This window comes from Polistes canadensis, unplaced genomic scaffold, assembly GCF_001313835.1.
Source record: "Polistes canadensis isolate GaletaPanama2010 unplaced genomic scaffold, ASM131383v1 scaffold_232, whole genome shotgun sequence".
NCBI classification, from domain to species: domain Eukaryota; kingdom Metazoa; phylum Arthropoda; class Insecta; order Hymenoptera; family Vespidae; genus Polistes; species Polistes canadensis.
In genome coordinates this window covers 219033-238774 of record NW_014569779.1, presented here as the reverse complement: position 1 = coordinate 238774, position 19742 = coordinate 219033, and the positions used below count along the sequence as shown (strand labels likewise).

Below are 19742 nucleotides of genomic sequence, written 5' to 3'. Positions count from 1 at the left end.
ATAACACACAGTATATATATATTTCATTTCTTTAACGAATTTTTATTTATAATTCAAATCAAAGAGAGAGAAAGTATATATCGATATATTACATCATCGATTGTTGCCTTTTTAACCTAACCAAAGGTGTGAAGTACGTCACAGTGATATCGAGTTATTACTTTGGTCAGTCTGCTGCCACGCGCTTAGATGTGTACAACTGGAAACATCGCACAGGAGAATGTAAAGTTTCGTCTAATAAGCATAATTAATTTCACTTTCTACTGCAGTGACAGTAACTGTGAAATAAAATCTAAGAAAAAAAGGAAAGAAAAAGAAAAATAATAAAGAAAATACGAAAATACAATAATATCAATTTTATTTATGAAAAGGGTTACAATATTGTGCATCCAAGTTAATCGTGTACTCCTATACAAAGTGCAGTGAAAGTATTTTATGTCTTTGACCTAATTACCTTTTTTTTTTTCTTCATTCATTTGATTATGGTATACCTCTGATATATACATTCCTTGAAGAAAATAATTCTATTTTTATAAAGTATATATTATATTATCTTGATAACGTTTGTGCCTAAATTGAAAATATTATCATAATGAATAAAGAGGCATCTGATGTAATCCGTGTTGGATCTCGAAAGAGTGAGGTATGTGCTGCAAAATTTTTTTATATGGTTGATAAAAGAAAACAAATCAAACATACTACCATGAACCCACTGTTACGCGAATGATCAGTCTTTCTTCCAAATTTTCTGTTTTATTATTTAGGGGATTAAGATCTATTTTCGCGTTATTCTGTTTTTATTTTTTACATTTACAAATGGAATTTAATTTACAGAAATTTAAAGATTAAAAGTAAAATAAAAATGTGTATATATATATATATGTTTATATATATATTTATACAATTTTCTCAATAATATATTTAATTTATATCTTGAATACTTTGTTTCCTATGTTATCATAAGTGGTAGTATGATATAAATTATGTTATCATTCTACTGTATTCATGATTAGTCAGCAATTTCTAAGACGTTAATTATTTATTAATGTCAGAATGAATTAATTATAAAAATATATTTCCATAAAAATGTTTTCCTCGTTATCCAATTCAAGTTTTTTTTTTTAATTCATTAGATATTTTTTTACATAATATGATTTACGAACAAATCATTCAATTTTATTGCTTATTAATTACAGTGATTTTGTTTTTTATGTTTTTAGTTAGCGCTGATTCAAACTAGATATGTAATAGACTCTTTAAAGGAAATTTATCCAAAAAAGGAATTTGAAATAGGTAAGGAGAAATATTATTTATATAATTTAAATATAGGAATTATTGATAAAAAAAGAAAAAGATAATATATATGAAATAGTTAAGATTTTTATTTAAATACAGATTTTCGATCATCATTACCGATCATATGGTATATTGATATATTAGTTAGAAATGTTTAGTATATTATGTAACACTTGAGACATTTAAAGAAAATAGCTCTGTTCCGTATTTAGTAACATATATGTGCACTATGTGTGTATATATGTATATATGTAATGAAACCAAATTTTTATTTATATCCATTATATGTTTTTAGTAACAATGAATACGAAGGGAGATAAAATATTAGATAAATCGTTACCAAAAATTGGAGAGAAATCGTTATTCACGGAAGAACTAGAATTGGCTTTAGAAACTGGTCGTGTTGACTTTTTAGTACACTCGTTAAAAGATTTACCTACCATACTGCCACAAGGAATGGTGTTAGGTGCAATATTGAAGTAAGTAGATGTGGAGTAATATTAATGATCATTTTTTTATTACAGTTAGATATCCGTTTCTGAAAAGAGTACTTTCATAACGCAAGGATAAATATATATATATATATGTATATCAAGGACAAATGTCAAGAATATTTTATTATATTACATGATTCACCCTATATATACACATATATAAGAATCTTGATTTTTTGTGGCACATCTGAATATGTTTAATTCATGTTAGATTTAAAATTAAAATGTGTTAAAAATTATCATGTTCTTGAAATAAACATTTACCCTGATATAAATTCAGAATTTGTTTCTTTGATTTTAAATTGATGATATTGTTTGATGTTTATTTCATTGCAAAATAGTCCTGAAAAATAGGAATTTTTTTTTTTTAGACGTGAAGATCCACGTGATGCAGTTGTAATGTCGAAGAAATATAAAGACAAAACGTTATCTACATTGCCAGAAGGGAGTGTAATAGGTACTAGTTCATTAAGAAGATCAGCTCAATTAGCTAGAAATATGCAGCATTTAACTGTACAAAATATACGTGGTAATTTAAATACTAGGTTAAAAAAATTAGACGACGAAGAAAGCCCATTTGCTGCAATTATTTTAGCTGTTGCTGGTTTGAAAAGAATGGGATGGGACGATAGAATAAGTCAGGTATAATATTTTTATACAACATTTATTTTCTATGTGAATATATATTAAATACATAATTCTATTTATTTATAGATATTAGAACCAGAAGAAGCATTATACGCTGTGGGTCAGGGAGCATTAGGAGTAGAGTGCAGAGAATCTGATTGGAATATACTTTCTCTTTTAGAACCTTTGCACGATATAGATGCAACATTGAGATGTGTATGCGAACGATCTTTTTTAAAGACACTTGGTGGTGGGTGTTCTGCTCCAGTTGCAGTTTCTTCCACTTTAACTGAAAAAGATTTAGTTATTACTGGAGCAGTTTGGTCTCTTGATGGTCAAACTTTAATAAAAGATACAGCAAAATGTGAACTCTATATACCGGATGATGATGCAGAACCTCCGAAGTAAGCATTTTTAAGTACTATACATTTAATGTTTTTTATTATGTCTATAATAGATATTTTTTATATTATTTTTGATGTTAAATAGGAAATGTCAATATAGAGAACCCCGTTTATATAGCAGTGTAGTACCAGGTAATATAAGTAGCCTAAGTCTTTTATGCGCTGAAAAACTTGGCAAAGATATTGCTGCGAAACTAATAGCTAAGAATGCTCTAGATGTAATGTTTAAAGCTAGAAACGAAATTTTAAATTCAGAATGAAAAACTATGCAAACTATAGGAATTCATTGTTCCTTGTTTCTTAAAATGATGTTTTAAGGAATATAAAGTTATTAAAAATACAATTTTGTTTTAAGTTGAATTATTTTTTTTATTATCTTTTTTCCTATAAATAATTAACAATTAATTCAATTTTTACGTCTTCGTTTTTTCAATTAAGCAAAAAGAGTTCTTCATATTATAATATATTTATATACATAAAATATTTAGGAAAGTATAAAGAAATTTAATCTAATATAATTAATTATAATTAATATTATAATTAGTACTAATATAATTGACTGAAATTCATTCTATTCGTTAAATTCATCAATTCAGATTTTGATTCATTACTTTTATACTTTTTAATATGAAAACTCAATATATGTATATATTATACACGCTGCTTTTTGCTAAAAGATTTATTATCAGTGTTATTATATATATAAATGACTGAAATTCATTCTATTCGTTAAATTCATCAATTCAGATTTTGATTCATTACTTTTATACTTTTTAATATGAAAACTCAATATATGTATATATTATACACGCTGCTTTTTGCTAAAACATGTAATATAATTTCATAATGTTTTATTACACATATCAGCTGTTAAACAATTATTTTTTATAGACAAAATAATATATTATTATTGTTACTAATTATATTATAATCCTCTTTCATTTTGAAAGATATAAGAACACCAACTAAATGTAGTACCGTTACTTAACAAATGTTAATCGTAAGATATCTTATATAAATGTTATCTAGGTTCAGGTTTTATTTAACAGCTTGTTATTTTGTATAACAATATAATTATACGTGAAAATAAAAAAAAATCTATTTTATGAAAACCTATATATAAAATTCATTGCAAACGTCGGAATTAACGTAATTTGTACATATTACATTATATATTAATAAAGAAAAAGAGAGAAAACTCAATACTTAACAATTTTGTATTTCACATTATTTAAATAATGGATTTTTTAAGATCACGATGAGTAGTAACTTAGATAATATTTTTTTATTAACAACATTTAATTTGTGCTCATGCAATATAGAATATAACCACTCTGTAGTCTTATCAATAGAAACTGTATAACATTTTCATTGCTTACATAGTGCGCGCAATGTATTTTTATAAGAATATATAGAATATGTTTTTTTGTTTATACAAAAAATAACTGTAGTCATTTATATGTGCTAGTGCCTACTATAGAAGATAATATTATATGCAACCGTCTTAACGTTCTGTTTGTTACAGAAATTCTTCTAATACAGAGATCTAGTAGAGGATATCTTTACATAGATACAAGCAAATTTTGAAATAAATATCGACAATAACAATAATACAATTGATTATTAATTTTGGTTATTGCAACAAACCTTATGTATTAGATATATGGTATTATTGCATATAGATGAGTTAGATAACGATAATTATCTAACTTAGCACAATTTAATTACAATTACTAAAAATTGTTAGTTAAATATATATGTATTTTGAATCAAAATATAGGTCATAGATAGTTTCCTAAAACTTCGAATTTTATGAAACACAAGTAGGTTTATTATAACTCTACATAATTAATAAAGAAAGATAAATCATTTAATGACTAGAACTATATTAGTCAATTAAAAACGTGTGAAATAAAAATGTTTTGTACATGTGAATATAAACTTGTATTTATAATTGCAACTTATTGTAATATAAAATGAATATGTATTTTTGTTACTATCTTATAAATTACGTAATGTTATTGTAATTACCAAAAAGTCAAGTTATGGTGGCAAMTATAATATACGAAATGAGAGTGTACACATTCTACTAATGCCAAATTTTATTTAAAAGTTCAATGTGAATCTATAGTATTCTATTCAACATCTTCTTCTGACATTGCAGTTTGAGAAACTAGCTTCTGTAAAAGATATTAAAGAAACTTATCAATCTCCATTGATATGGATGCTTGAAATATCTCAACATATACGCACTTGGCCAACAGAAGGTATTCTTTGCAACAAAAGATTAAAGATTTGAGGTGGCAGTGTTTTTTCAAGAACTTGCAACAAGTGACTAGGCTGGCCACAAACTGCAACTGCATTGGCTAAATGTTCAATTCCACTTTCTACATCACCATGCATAAGCATTTCTTCTCCAAGTTGTACCTATTAATAGATCAATATTTTTCTATTATACTGTACACATATTTTATACATAATATCAAAGTAACAGTTTAATATAATATTTTTATTAACCTCTTGCAAAAAGAATTTCTGTACTGTCTCATGGTCTTTAAGATCTGGTATTTTAGAACTTGCTTTCTGTGCTTGTTTTCTAGCACGTCTTCCTAAAATAAAACAATTATTATTAAACTATAATAATATAATATAAAATAATATAATAATATAATAAAAATTATTAGTATTTTTTTTTATGTGTAAAACATAACGAATCAAATGTTATTTTAATACAAGTATAATCATTTGAAATAAGTTATCACATAAATATCTATGAGAAAGTTATCCAAATAGATAAAAAAAAAAAAGATAAAAATTAAATAGATAAGAAAATTAACACGATGAATAATATTTTTTTTCATCTAATTCTATAATTCAAACTGGTGAATGCAATATTTAATATTTTTATTTGAACACGTGAATATTTTATTTGATGTAAGAATAATTATCAAGACCATGTGTATTACATCCAATTTCTAGACTTACGTTCACGTAGTTTCTTTTTAAAGTCTGGATCACTACGGCGTTTTTGGTCGAAGTAAAAACAATAGCCAACAAAAATACCAGCGATGCCTACGGCAATACCCACTGCAGCTTTTGAAATCATGGTCATTCTGATAAATAACTTTAAATAATATAATGATGAAACTTATAAAATCCTCATTGCAACTTCGACCATCATGGAAAAGGCTATCTTCCCTCTAGTGCGAATCAGTGTGAACAAACCAAATTGATATTTAAGGCATGTTTTTAAATAACAATTTGATATTAAAGTACGTTCTTTTGTGTGCTTGCAGCAATTCAAAGTTTAAATGTCCAGTTCACGGATTAGTTAAACGTTCAATGTTTATTAACCAATCAGAATACATTTTTATATTACGCTTAGTTTTTATATAAAAATTGCATAAAATACTACTAATAGATATATAATATTTTATTTTATTTTGGTGGTATTATATTATTTATGTTATATTTATTTTTTATTTTAAATATATATGCAATCGAAAGAATATCACGTGACTGTGTAACAATGCGTACTCTATGTTTAAAATAGAGAACTAGTTACGCGCCAAATTAATCATACAAGAAGTAAATAAAAAATCTACTCGACAAGATATTTTATAAATTTATTTATATTGTATTTGTTATATATAATAATATAGAAGTAAAATAATATGCCGTTAGTAAAAAAGCCTATGCGTTATGCTCATCCAGAAGGACATACAGATGTTTGTTATTATACTGGAGAAGAGTGAGTAAACAATTGTTAAAGTATTGTTACTAATTATTCTTTATACTATATTGTATGTACATATATTAATTATTATTTATATTTATATTTACATTAAAGGGGAGGTCTTATTACTTGTGGTTCGGATGGAGATGTTAGATCATGGTTGAATTTAATGGATGATGATCCAACAGCAAGTTGTATTGCAGAACAAGCAATAGCATTGATATCAAAGGTAAAGTCATTTTTTAATTTATATTTTTTATAATCATAATTCAGAATGAATTATTTTAAAACAATCTAATGGTTGTACTGAATATTGTCTTATCAATGAAATTATAATATATATTTCAGAAAGGCAAAATATATGTAGGTAACGATAACAATACTGTTCAAATACTCACTCATCCAGATCTCGAAAAAGAAGGAATAGTTACGAGATTCGCTGCACCAGTATGTGCTTTAGCTACTACAACAAATAGTAATTATATTGTATCGGGTGGATGGTATGTTCAAATTATTTCTTTCGTATAATATTATATATTTGGTCTTTTAAATATATTATATTATTGTATTAAATTTTGTAGTGATATGAGAATACAAATTACCAATATCAATACATCGCATAGTATAGAACTGGAAGGACATGAAGCCCCTATATTAGGTTTATCTTTGGATCCGAAGGAAGAATTTGTTGTATGTAAGACACATGGTATATTTAGTATTTAATTTATTAAATTGGTATGCACTTATAACACGAAATTAAATGTCGCAGGCTTCTTCTAGCGCTGATGGTTCTATTAGGATTTGGGACATTAAGGAAAAATGTACCGTTAATATTTGGAATAATGTTGTACCTAAGTGTAATTCATTTTTTACTGCAAAGACTTATTGTACGCCTAGTTTTCATTGTAAAGATGGAAGTTGCCTTGCGTATCCACATAATAAAGATATAATTATTGTAGAAAGATTAACTTGGAAGGAATCATATAAATTACAATGTCCTACTTTAAAAGCTGTGAGTTTTTATAATCTTGAATTTATTTAATATTACTTATAAAATCAGGATATTTTTTTAAATTATATTTTACTTTGTAATATAGGAATTTAGTATTTGCAAATTTTCTGACTGTGGCACAAGATTAGCTGCCAGTACAGTATATGGAGAAATTGTTGCATGGAATATGGAAAATATGGCATTGATAGGAAATATTGAACATCCACAAAATACTAAAATTACTGCAATCGTGTGGAAACATAATGCATCAGACGAAATAGCATTCTGTGATTTTTCAGGCCAGTTAGGTTGCATCGATGTGGTATGTAAATTGATATATATTATTATATTATTAAAATATATTATTATAGCTGTTATTATATTATTTTAGATAGTTGATAACCAATCAGAAGATCTTCAAAGTAATGGACTTTCAATGAATAATGAAGTTCGTGAAACTACAGAAATTCCATTGAATTACATTAATGATGACGATGATGATGATGGAGATAATGTAATAAGTTTAAATAAAATAAAAGCATCTGTAGGATATGAAAACGATGAAAAGTCTGATATTATATTAGAGAAAGATACAGCGCATGATGTTAAAAATTTTATGCCAGAAATACGAATACAACCACCTTTTCAACCAGGATCTTCACCTATTCATTTATTATCACGATTTATGGTAAAATTACTTTATACTTTGTTAAAAGTATGGTAATAAAAATAAATATGTTTTTATTAATATTTTTATTTGAATTGTTACAGGTGTGGAATCATGTAGGCATAGTAAAGTGTTTTAATTCAGAAGATGGAGAAGAATCTAGTATTGAAGTAGAATTTCATGATATTACAATTCACCGCAGCATGCATATAAATAATTATTTGAATCATACTATTGCCGCTTTATCATCTAATGCTCTTGTGTTAAATTGTCCTTCAATTGAAGATACAGCAAGCAAACTTGTCGTAGTAGTATTGCAAGGTTAGAAAACTATTTAAATTATCCTAAATAAACATCGTTATCATTTGAATTATCGTGTTAAACCGAGTGCAAAGGATTAATTATCAAATTAGCTGTTTAATGTAATAGAAACACTTTAAATTTAAGGCTGGGGTTCTGGAAATAAAGAATGGTCAATAGATCTTCCGGAAGGAGAAGATGGACAATGCGTTGCTGCTGGTGACAATTTTGTAGCAATTGCCACTTCTAGAAGATACTTGAGAATCTTTATGATAGGTGGAACACAACGTGAAGTTATAGCTTTGCCTGGTCCTGTTGTCACAATGAATGCATTTAACAATCATCTTGTCGTTGCTTATCATGATGGACTAGGTAAAATATAGAAAATTAAACAATAGGTCATAATGTCAAATAATTCATATGTTTATTATTAATAGGAGTAACTGGAGATCAACATATGAGTTTACTTTGCATACAAATTTTTGGAACACGTTTGAGAAATCAAAAATTAAGTATTCCTCTTTGCCCCTCATCAGATCTTATATGGTTAGGATTATCCGATTTTGGATCTCCAGTTATAACGGATTCAGAAGATATTATAAAAATATATGATAAAAAATCATCTTTATGGAGAGTTATATGTGATATGGATAGAAAGGTAAAAGAAAATGAAATAATATTATTAGGTGTACAACTTTGTATCCGTCGTTTTTTTTTCATAAATTCGAGGCTTTATTGTAAAGAACTGGTTATACATTTATGATTCAAAGTATTGTCCATCGCTGGTCACTCTTTCTCCTATCTTTTGAACAGCGTACGAATTTCACGTTGAAAAAACTATTCATCTTTTGAAACGATCCGCGAATCAATGAAATTTTGTACTTTTTTATAATACCGGAAATGCTGGTCAGCCAGGTTTTGTGGTATTGATCGAAACAATTGATACTCAGAGAGAGAAACGTTTGGAGAATACAGCAGGGTGTGTAGGTCTTCCCATTTCAACGTATCCAAATATTGTAAAACACTCTATAGGAGAACGGCGGAAGCGAAATTGTAAACCTAATATGTTATCATTTTGTTATTTAAATATACTGTATATTATTTTTTAAATAGGGCAAAGGTAAAGCCGATCATTATTTTATAATTGAAGTAAGTGAAGAGCGTAAATCTGTTAGCTGTGTATTATGTAAAGGAAGTTATTATCCAATAACTACTCCACGGCCAGTTGTTACCGAAATATCTTTAACAATTCCTCTTTGTGAACCTGATTCGGAAAAAACAGAAAAGGAAACTAAATTGTGGCAATTAGGAAGTCAACCATCAGATGAAAACGAAGCAGTACTATTTCTTATTGCAGTATGTACAATTTTCTTTGTTTTTTTTTCCCCTATTTCCTTTACTGTATAAAATTACTAAATAAAGTAATAATAAATGCGTGAAATTTAAATAGTTGGCTTGTCGAAGTAACGTTGAATATCGAGCAGTCGAATTATGTGAACAAATAGCATCACAAAAGGTATTAGATTTGGCGATAAAATATGCAGCACGTATTAATCGTACTGCGTTAATGAAAAAATTGGAATCCATTGCTGATATTAAAGAAAAGCAAGAAGAAGAAGAAAAAGAAGAAAAAGAAAATAATGATCAAAATGGTACAAAAAATGGTGATGAGATAATCGAAGATACAGAGGAATTATTTTTAACCCCGGTGGTAAATAAAAAATCTGATATAGAAATAAGGCCATTATCAATGACTGAAACTTTATCAATGAGAAGATCTAATCCCTTTTTGAAAACTACTACTTCAACATCAACGGGTAAAACGAAAGATAATTAATATCTAATTTATTAATTTTATATTATATATAATAAATATTTATTTATATAAATGTTCGTTTTATTTTTCACATTGCAGGTTTAATTGGTCTCAATACTGCACAAGAAAAGCCTCAAAGATCAGTAGTAGAAAAAATTACACCTTCTCCTAAATTCAAATCAAAAAATGAAGTAAAAAAAGAAACGTTTGTTGCCTGGTACGCAAAACAGAAGAAACATTTACAAGAAGAATTTCCCGATTATAAACCTGCTGAATTAACAAAAATAGCTTTATCGAGATACAAAGAAATCTCTAAAACACAAGATAAAGAGGAACCATCCGAAAAAAAGAAACGGAAATTGTCAAGTCCTGAAGGAGAACTAAATAATCAACCAAAACGATCGTTTGCTGAAAAATTGAGCTCTTTTGCGAACGAAAAATAAACCATTTAAAACAACAAAAGATAAGAAAGAAGACATTTTTAAATTTGTGGTAGATACGATTTATGAAATAATTATTTTTAGCACTATTAAAATATTATTCATTTTTTTCTGCGGTGAATGTTTTTTTACTGTCGGTAATTCTGATGGTAAGTTACCATCAGATCTCGGTCGGTAAGATAAAGGTAGAGCACTACTATTACCGATATCGGCTTAGCCATGTTACTAGAATTTCAATATATTTTAAACTTTCTTATTTCCTAGTAACTTTTAATATTAAGTAGTGTACACAAAGTGAATGCATAATTAAATTCTATATACATTTAAAAACAAATAATTAGAAATCTAATATAGATATTTTGTTTTAATTATTAATTAAAGGAGTTTACTCGTTAAGAACGATTGTCTTGGAACAGGTACAGAGAAAAAGACTTACTAGATTAATAAAAAAATCGATATAATATTGGAGCTGGAAAGATCGGAGAAAAACGGACAAACAAAAAGTCAGCAATTAATTGAAAACAAAAAACGATAGAAAACTTCATTGCTTTGCTTAGAAATGAGAAAAAACGTTTTTGTTTTTTCAATTATTAATAATTAATTAAATAATAAATTAATAAAGTGAACAATTATATATGGATTTGGATTGATCAATTAGTTTGCACTTATTCATTTTTTTCTGCTGTTGCGGTTCTATGCTTACTTTTCTTTGCACCTTTGTATCGATAAAGTTTCGATTGATCTTCTTTCCTGTTGATAAAACAGACTCAGAAGCTTTAAATCTCTTCAGTCTACTTTAAATCTTTGAACAAGCAGTACGTTGAATATTGTTCCGGTAGTAAATATTAATTTAAAATAAGAGGAGAGACTAAACTGAAGACAAAGACAATGTTGGAAAAATCATTTAAAGGTAAATACAATAAGAATAAATTTAGATAATCGTTAGGTAGACGAATTTCGAGGTTGCGTCTAAATATAAATTCAACTTAGGTACATAAATCGCGGTTGTTTCATTGCATCACCGTTGAGATGGTCGCATTCGGAAAACGAAACGCCGATTTTGTAGATTATTAATATTGTTTATTAATCAATTGTTATATTTATGAAATAATTCTTAATATTTCTTTTTACGCGATATACGAATTGAATAAATATTACTTTCGAAAATTATGATAGTTTTTACGTTTAGTTTGCGTGGGAAAAACAAAAAATATAAAAATACAATTAAATACAAAGTACAAATTAAATAATTTTTATCATATCAATTTTTACTAAAGTTATTTATATTTTTTAATCGATTATCTCTTTCATTACGAGATAAGTTAAAAGACTTGTATTCGAAAAAATAATCAAATAATCTTATTATTAAAAGTGTGATAATAGACAGGAAGTAGGGGAAGAAGAAAACAATTTTTTTTTTATATATATAAATCAGCATTTTATTATTTTAATGAAGGATATGTTTTTTTTTTTTTTTAAATCTAACTATATGAGAGTTATTGTTTATATTTTTATATCTAATTATTATGTAAAACCAAGTCCATTTACAACCCGTGTGTGCTGGCTTAGTATTATTAATATTTAAATATTATATTTAATATTCTTTTTTCTATATTTAGCACCCTTTTCTAATCAACCCCGGCTTTTTTTCCATCCCTCATTATTCCTCACTATATAATATTAAATTTCCTATATTAAACAATTAAATATTTTCATTCTTCTTTTAAAACTAACTGTAAATAAACTTTTCCGATACCATCCCTTGTTTGCTTCATTATCAGATTTCTCTTCTTTATCAGGTTTTGCATATACCATCGGTTCTTATTATCATTTATAAAGAATTCACCCCTAAAAAAAAATAGGTGAATCATTTCACTTTTTTTATTATCTTATTTTTTTCAGCTTTTAACAAATTATTTTCCTCCTTCCTCATTCTCTTCTAAACACCATCATAATTTTTTCCTTCCAACGAATTAATTCATCATTTTCCTTATTCCTTTTTTTTATCCAATAAAATAATATTACCTGAATATGCGAAGATCTAGATCTTGTATTTTCCGCTTATTAATTTGTTTAATACCTATCCTCTATTTAAAATTTTATTTCAAATTCACAATGAAAATGGTGAAGAGGGAGTTTGGGTTTCCTCGTTTCATTCCTTTTAACGTTTAAAATGTTGTTTGGTCTCTTTTATTAAACTTTTTTCTATTTAATTAGTTTTTACCAAAATTTTTATCAATTCCTACTTTGTGTCAAATACATGTTCTATTAGATTTATGAAGCAATAGGCGTATAGTTTCTCTTATTATTTTGTATTTACAATTAGTTTTTTTTCTACTACATGTTGTAGATTTCAAATATTCTGATAGAATATTTTTCTCTTCTATGTTTTTTTTTATTTATTTATTTAATACCATCGTATAAGTTTTCTAAATTGTATTTAATGAAGTATTTAGTAATAATTATTTCTTGTAGAAAGTATATTTGCGCGAGCATACTTCCAGAAGAATAATTTATTTATTTTACAATCCTAAATTCATATTTAAAGTTTGGTAATTTAACTTTCGGGAAATATTCTGTATATATATATATATATATATATATAGATCGTATTTTATATATCGCACGATATGAAATATTTGTTATATTTATATAATTTTAAATATATTATTATCGAAACTATCTATCTATTTTTTTTATAATAATCGAAGTACACATAAAATAAGATAACATTATATAAGAAGTTGACACAAATGTAAGCTCGACACTTAATCATCACTGAAGTTTAATTTATAATCTACAAGAGATTACACTCATTAAATGTTTTTCGGAATGGACAAACACTATTTTATATTTAACAAGAGTAGATATATTAGTTAAATATATAGAAATATGTAATGTAACAGTTAATTATTTCGTTATTTGATATTTTTTATAATTTTAACACGTTATTTTTCCTTTTTAATAATAAAGTAAAAAATATCGAAAGTAAATTATCACGCATGTGTTTTAAAAAAAATACGAACGTAATCGCTTGTTCGTAAGTATTCAGTATAATAATTATTATCAATGATTTTTACAATTTGAACAATTTTAAATAGATAACAAAAAACATTAATGAAATGTTAGTTTGTAAAATATATTGTTGAGTATGAGGGGTCGCCTTATTCATGTGTTAGGATCGAATGATCTTCATTGCGGTTTAGGTTTAAATAGTTTGATAAGGACCTTGAGAAAACAGCAGGATATCATATTTATTGCAATCTCTGTAATAATGATATTGTCGTTTGTTAACGAAGTTATAATTCAGGTATAGTAAATTACCAGAATGGTTCGAATAATTTAGAAACTATTGTTCTTATATCCAATTAAGCACCGTACCTCATGTAGTAATTGATAATATACAAATATCTTATTGATTTATAGATCATATTCCACTGGACGTTATTCAAGATGCAATGGGTATTATGGGTCCTTGGCATATTGTTATTGCTATTGCACTTTCTCTTGTCAAATTCCCAGTTGCTTGGCATCAACTCTCAATTGTATTTTTAGCACCCCCGACTAATTTTTCTTGCATATCACCAGAATCCTCAACTAATGAATCCATGGTAATGAAATGTTATGTTAATCTTGATAACGGTACCATGGAAAAATGTAATAAATTTAGATACGATAGAAGAATCTTTCGAGAAAGTATTATAACGGAGGTTCGTTAAATATTTTTTTATTTAAATAACATACTTACTAATTTTGTTTTTATTATTTTACATTTAATTTTTGTGAGAAGATATATATATATATGTAATTTTTTATATTATTTTAAATATTATTTCTGTTTTAGTGGGATTTAGTTTGTGATAGAGAACAATTAGCGAATGTTGTACAATCGTGCACAATGTTTGGCGTACTACTTGGTAATTTTGTATTCAGCTCGATGGCCGATAGGTATACACAAATTATTTATTATTTTAAATATAAAAATGAGATCATATTTATTTTGAAATTAATGTTAAATTAAAAATATAATATTTTCAGAATCGGTCGTAAAAAGCCATTAATGATTGCATTAGCCTTGCAATCGGTAACAGGTGTTATTAGCTCTTATGCTGTGTGGTTCGAATTATTTCTAATTTTTAAATTTTTGTCCGCAATAGCTACGGGTGGAACTATGTTAATTAGTTTTGTTTTATGTGAGTTTCCTATAAGTAATTTATAACAAAAATTAAATGTTATTATATACTTGGAATAGTAAATCATATTTATTCTTTTAATTTTTCCTTGTATTTTTTGCAGTGATGGAAATTGTAGGAATCGAATGGCGATCGGCAATGTCTATCCTCTTTCATGTACCGTTTATAATTGGTCATTTAACTACTCCTCTTGTATCTTATTTAACACACACGTGGCATAAATTTCAATTGGCTATTTCAATACCAGCAATTTGTTTATTATCTTACTATTGGTAAAAATTAAATAACATTAATTATATAATATATATATAAATAATTGAATATAAATGATTAATATTATTTTAAACAAATTTAGGATAATTCCAGAATCACCTAGATGGTTACTCGCTACCGGTAAACCGGCGGAAGCTGAGATTATTTTATTAAAAGCTGCCAGACGGAATAAGATTCCATTAGAAAATGTTAATAGAGCGATAGATGCGCACGAAAGTCAAAAACTGTCTCGGAAAATAGATAAAACTAATTACAATTTCACACATTTGTTTAGAACGCCTAATATGAGATTTAAAAGTATTTGTGTATTTATTAATTGGTTCTTTTGTGGTATTTGTTTTTTTGGATTAGCACAGTATATGGGTCATATCGATGGAAATATATTTATTAATGTTGCTATCTCAGGTAAAAATTTGTCTAATAATAATGTTATTCAAATTTATATAATATATATGTAACATAATATTTAATAACGCATTTGTATTGTATTACTTTACAGCTGCTGTTGAGTTACCAGGTACCATTATAGTTCTGTTCTTGATATCACGAGTGTCACGTTTAAAAATATTGATGGGAGCCAATTTGTTGACTGGTTTAAGTTTACTTTTAATTGTAATAATAAACAATCCAAATGCTACACTTTATCTAGCAAGTTTGGGAATCGCTGGAACCGGTGTCAGTTTTCCAACCATATATTTATATAGCAGTGAAATATTTCCTACTGTTGTTAGAAATAATGGGATTGGTATAGGCAGTGTATGTGCTAGATTTGGAAGCATGATAGCACCTTATATTGCTACTCTGGTAATATAATTTTCAATATTTTGTATATTACGCGCGCAAGCATCTGCGCATGCGAGTGCGCATGCATCTGCGTACGCACCTCCGCATGCATCTGCATACGCACTTCTGCATGCGCACTGCATATATATATAAAATGTATTTTATATAGCTGTATATATTTTTATTATTACAGGGAAAAATTCAATTTTGGTTGCCTCCTGTTATATTTGGATTAGGACAATTAATTGGGGCTGGTCTCTGCCTTTTATTACCAGAAACAATAAATTGTGAATTACCCGAGACCATCGAGGATGGTGAAAATTTTAGAAAGTAGGGATTATAATATATAGTTAAGATATTTAATATTTATCGTCTTTATATTATTACTTATATGTATATATATATAACTTTATTATTTTACTATCATATATTTAAAATATTTTTATTATAGGCAAACTTCTGCTCAAAGTACATCTTCAGCACATAACAATACTTGAAGATTGATTTAATTGTGCAGTTAAGTACATTCACAATGAATATTTTAAACAAATAGAGTGGGTTCGTTAGAAAAGTATTCAATTGATTTATATTTAAATATTAATATATTAATATTTCTTATTCCATAAAGTGATTTACAATTTTATTAAAAAAATATGAGATAATACAGTTACATTTAAAGATTGTATTTCTGAGTATTTTAAAGTAATTAGGTTCTTTATTCAACACCTAAGCTTTACTATCTTCTTAGAGAGATGTATATCATTGTTTTATTTAAAATTATCATATATAATGTTGTTTATAATTTACATTATTTTTGATATAATTTACAATATTTTTTTATAAATGATATATTTGGAGTTAGCTAAAGCAGATCTTTACATAATCGTATATACAAATCAAGAGTAAAAAAGAATTAATAATATTTTTACAAGATTTTCTAATAGTCATATTATAAGACTCAATTTATGAAATTTAATATACGCATTCCATATACAAAAATAATAAATATGATTAAGTCAGCCTTTTTTTTTAACTATGATACATGAATATTGAAACATGTAACATAGTTAATATATAATTTGTATCTAATATAGGTAAAATATTATTTATTTAATGTGTAGTGTTACCTAAGTAAAGTATTTTGTTAGGTAAAACGTTTATTACCCCGTTTGTTTTTTTGTGTACAGCATCAAACATTTGATTTCCATATTTAACAGTACTACTTAATGAACTTAGCCAAGACAACATCATACCTTTGGCAGGAATTTTTTCTAAATTATTTGAAGTACCTATAAATATTCAATAATTCATATAAGTTATAATTTAATAATTTATTAATTCATAAATATTGAAGTTAAACATCATTAAGTAAATCATACCTATCAAAAATTTAATAATTGCCTTATTCACATCGTCTGGTTTTTCTTGATGCGGGAAATGATGTGCTTCAGTGATTACTTTTACGCTAAATTTTTCCACATATTCTGAACTCTGGACTATACTTTCAATCATTACAGATGGGTCTTCATTACCAACTATCAATAATGTATGAGTAAAAAGTTGTTCACTTGCGTCCATATTTAATCTTGTAAAAGGAAGATTGCGATAATAATTTATTGCTCCAGTCCAATCTTCTGTAAAAAAAGAAAAATATATTGATTGTTTTTTTTAAACTATTAAATAGATACATTTACAGTAAATATATTAGAAATCAATAAACCTTTTCTGCTAAAGCTATATTTATATGCTTCTACATAGTTATTTTGGGAGCTTGTATTTTTTACTTTGAGATGTTTGAATGTATCATTAATAATCGATAAATCTTCTTTCAATGCGTCTATTTCTGGTAAAATTGGCAATCTACTAAAATGCACCCATCTGTGAATGTGCAAACTCAAATAAATTATGACGATTTAAAAATTAAAATCGAGAATGGATAACTTAATGAATATATACTTACTTTTTATCAAATACGGTATTTTTTGATATTTTTTCCCAATACAAATTAGGATGTGGACTGGAAATAGCTATAAATTTATTTATCATATCTCCATGTAAAGCAATCATATACCATCCCAGAAGACCGCCCAAATCATGACCAATTATACTACAAGTTTTAACATCAAAAGTTGAAATAAATTGTTTCAATTCGTCTATTATAATTTCAATCTTATAGCAACGCTTGTTAGATGGTTTGTCGCTATCACCAAACCCTTTCAGATCAATAGCCACTACCCTAGAAATTATAAAAATGATATTAATGGCCTTATAACAAGATAATTGATAATTGTATTAATTGTGTGAGCCACTCATATGCTATACTAATTAACTAAAAAGTAAAGAAAATTAATATAGTAATATTTACTTAAAACTTATTTTATATTAAAATAGCTATACAAATTGTTTTCATTTAATGTTGTTGAGACTAATTATGTGAAGGAAATTAATTTTAAATATAAAAAGTTAACTATTAATCTCTCTTTTTCTCTAAAGTAGTTTAATGATATAAAATATAAAAAGATTATAAAAGTTCAGTTAATCGCTTTGGCCTATGAACGGTTCAATTATCATCATATACCTATAATATTCTGCTAAAGTTGGTATTTGTTCTCTCCAAGATAACCAGCAATCAGGAAAGCCATGTAATAATAAGAGAAGTGGTTTCTCTACGTCTCCTGCTTCTACATAATGGAATTTTACACCCTGAGTAAGAAAAAACATAATTGTAGGCTTGATTACTTTGAGTTCTTTACTATAATATTTTGATAAATATGTTAGCGTTAAAATAATCTTTTCAAATTACGCGCGTTTTTTAATAGATATCGATAAAGTCGTACGATCGATTTTCTCGATCGATTTAACCTTAAAAAGAAAAAAGAAAAAAGAAAAATCCCAAGAGATAGATCATTATTTTCTTCTTTTAGTAATATTATAAACAACTACGCAATTTTTGTCCTTTAATAATGAGATAAGATGTAATTAAAATACATTAATAATAAGTTTCTCTTGACTTTATAAATCGATTCAAATATTATCGAATCAAAGTTCAAGACGAAGTTAGTTGCACGTGTCTTTAAGCGACAAATAATTTCACATACTTTCGATTATCGAATTGATCACACAAGATTTCTCCAGAGAAAGAATATGGATATGTATTTTTAAAGAAGATAAAAAAATAACTCGTTCTAAGTTTCTTATCTCGAAGGTCAAGTAATGCAAATAAAGTATAACAGCGAGTTTGATATGACTCTTCGTTTGTCTTAACTATTTGCGTGTTATTTATCGATTTTTTCATCACGTTTCAAATTCGTTGGATTAATCTCAATTAATAATAATAATAATAATAATAATAATAATAATAATAATAATAATAATTGGATTCTTACTTTAATTTTCACGTAGGAATGAGTGCCAAGATTGTTGTTGACAAGACATAGCGGCGGTTTATCTCTTTGTTCTAATATGAAAAACTTTTTAGGATCCCAAGCCCATTTCAACAATCTTTTTACTATCAGATAGAGACCATAGACGAAGGATAAGAAGTGTAATTTGATGATTTCCCACGTTGATATGTGTACGATCCTGTCTGCGATCATTATAGCGGTCTAAGCAAAAATAATTAAGAAGAATCCTACTCCAACTTCCTTCCTTTTTTGAGGTTATTATTTTATTATTTTATACACTTATATATATATATATATATATTTTTTTTTTTCTATTTT

The 19742-nt window shown here is 26.5% G+C and overlaps 4 protein-coding genes across 5 annotated transcripts; 2 read left to right on the top strand and 2 right to left on the bottom strand.

The window, feature by feature from the left end:
* The first annotated feature begins 112 nt into the window (after positions 1–112).
* On the top strand, positions 113–3280 carry LOC106790349 (porphobilinogen deaminase). Its single transcript, XM_014755166.1, has 6 exons — positions 113–643; positions 1221–1293; positions 1592–1775; positions 2162–2432; positions 2505–2821; positions 2907–3280. The coding sequence occupies exons 1-6, from the start codon at positions 593–595 to the stop codon at positions 3079–3081; spliced, it is 1071 nt and encodes a 356-aa protein (XP_014610652.1). The 5' UTR covers positions 113–592; the 3' UTR covers positions 3082–3280.
* A 739-nt stretch (positions 3281–4019) lies between these two features.
* On the bottom strand, positions 4020–6057 carry LOC106790357 (mitochondrial import receptor subunit TOM20 homolog). Its single transcript, XM_014755176.1, has 4 exons — positions 5807–6057; positions 5339–5430; positions 5075–5248; positions 4020–5001 (listed from the first exon to the last, which is right to left on the bottom strand). The coding sequence occupies exons 1-4, from the start codon at positions 5931–5933 to the stop codon at positions 4957–4959; spliced, it is 438 nt and encodes a 145-aa protein (XP_014610662.1). The 5' UTR covers positions 5934–6057; the 3' UTR covers positions 4020–4956.
* A 345-nt stretch (positions 6058–6402) lies between these two features.
* On the top strand, positions 6403–16594 carry LOC106790347 (WD repeat and HMG-box DNA-binding protein 1-like). The gene is made up of 21 exons (XM_014755164.1): positions 6403–6572; positions 6672–6786; positions 6906–7057; positions 7139–7247; positions 7327–7569; positions 7655–7870; positions 7940–8236; positions 8320–8536; positions 8663–8887; positions 8953–9173; positions 9629–9871; positions 9966–10332; positions 10431–10697; positions 14198–14481; positions 14616–14719; positions 14810–14964; positions 15068–15236; positions 15320–15642; positions 15737–16041; positions 16214–16350; positions 16472–16594. The coding sequence occupies exons 1-21, from the start codon at positions 6496–6498 to the stop codon at positions 16515–16517; spliced, it is 4272 nt and encodes a 1423-aa protein (XP_014610650.1). The 5' UTR covers positions 6403–6495; the 3' UTR covers positions 16518–16594.
* Positions 16595–16798: 204 nt separating this feature from the next.
* Positions 16799–19680, bottom strand: LOC106790346 (epoxide hydrolase 4-like). Of its 2 annotated transcripts, none has more exons than XM_014755163.1 (6): positions 19407–19680; positions 18599–18723; positions 17981–18256; positions 17741–17898; positions 17400–17651; positions 16799–17309 (listed from the first exon to the last, which is right to left on the bottom strand). In XM_014755163.1, exons 1-6 carry the CDS (start codon positions 19614–19616, stop codon positions 17131–17133), a joined length of 1200 nt encoding a protein of 399 aa, XP_014610649.1. In that variant the 5' UTR covers positions 19617–19680; the 3' UTR covers positions 16799–17130. The 2 variants fall into 2 exon arrangements, with proteins under 2 accessions (XP_014610649.1, XP_014610648.1); XM_014755162.1 differs by having other exon boundaries at positions 16800–17309; positions 17400–17654.
* Between the last annotated feature and the right edge of the window lie 62 nt (positions 19681–19742).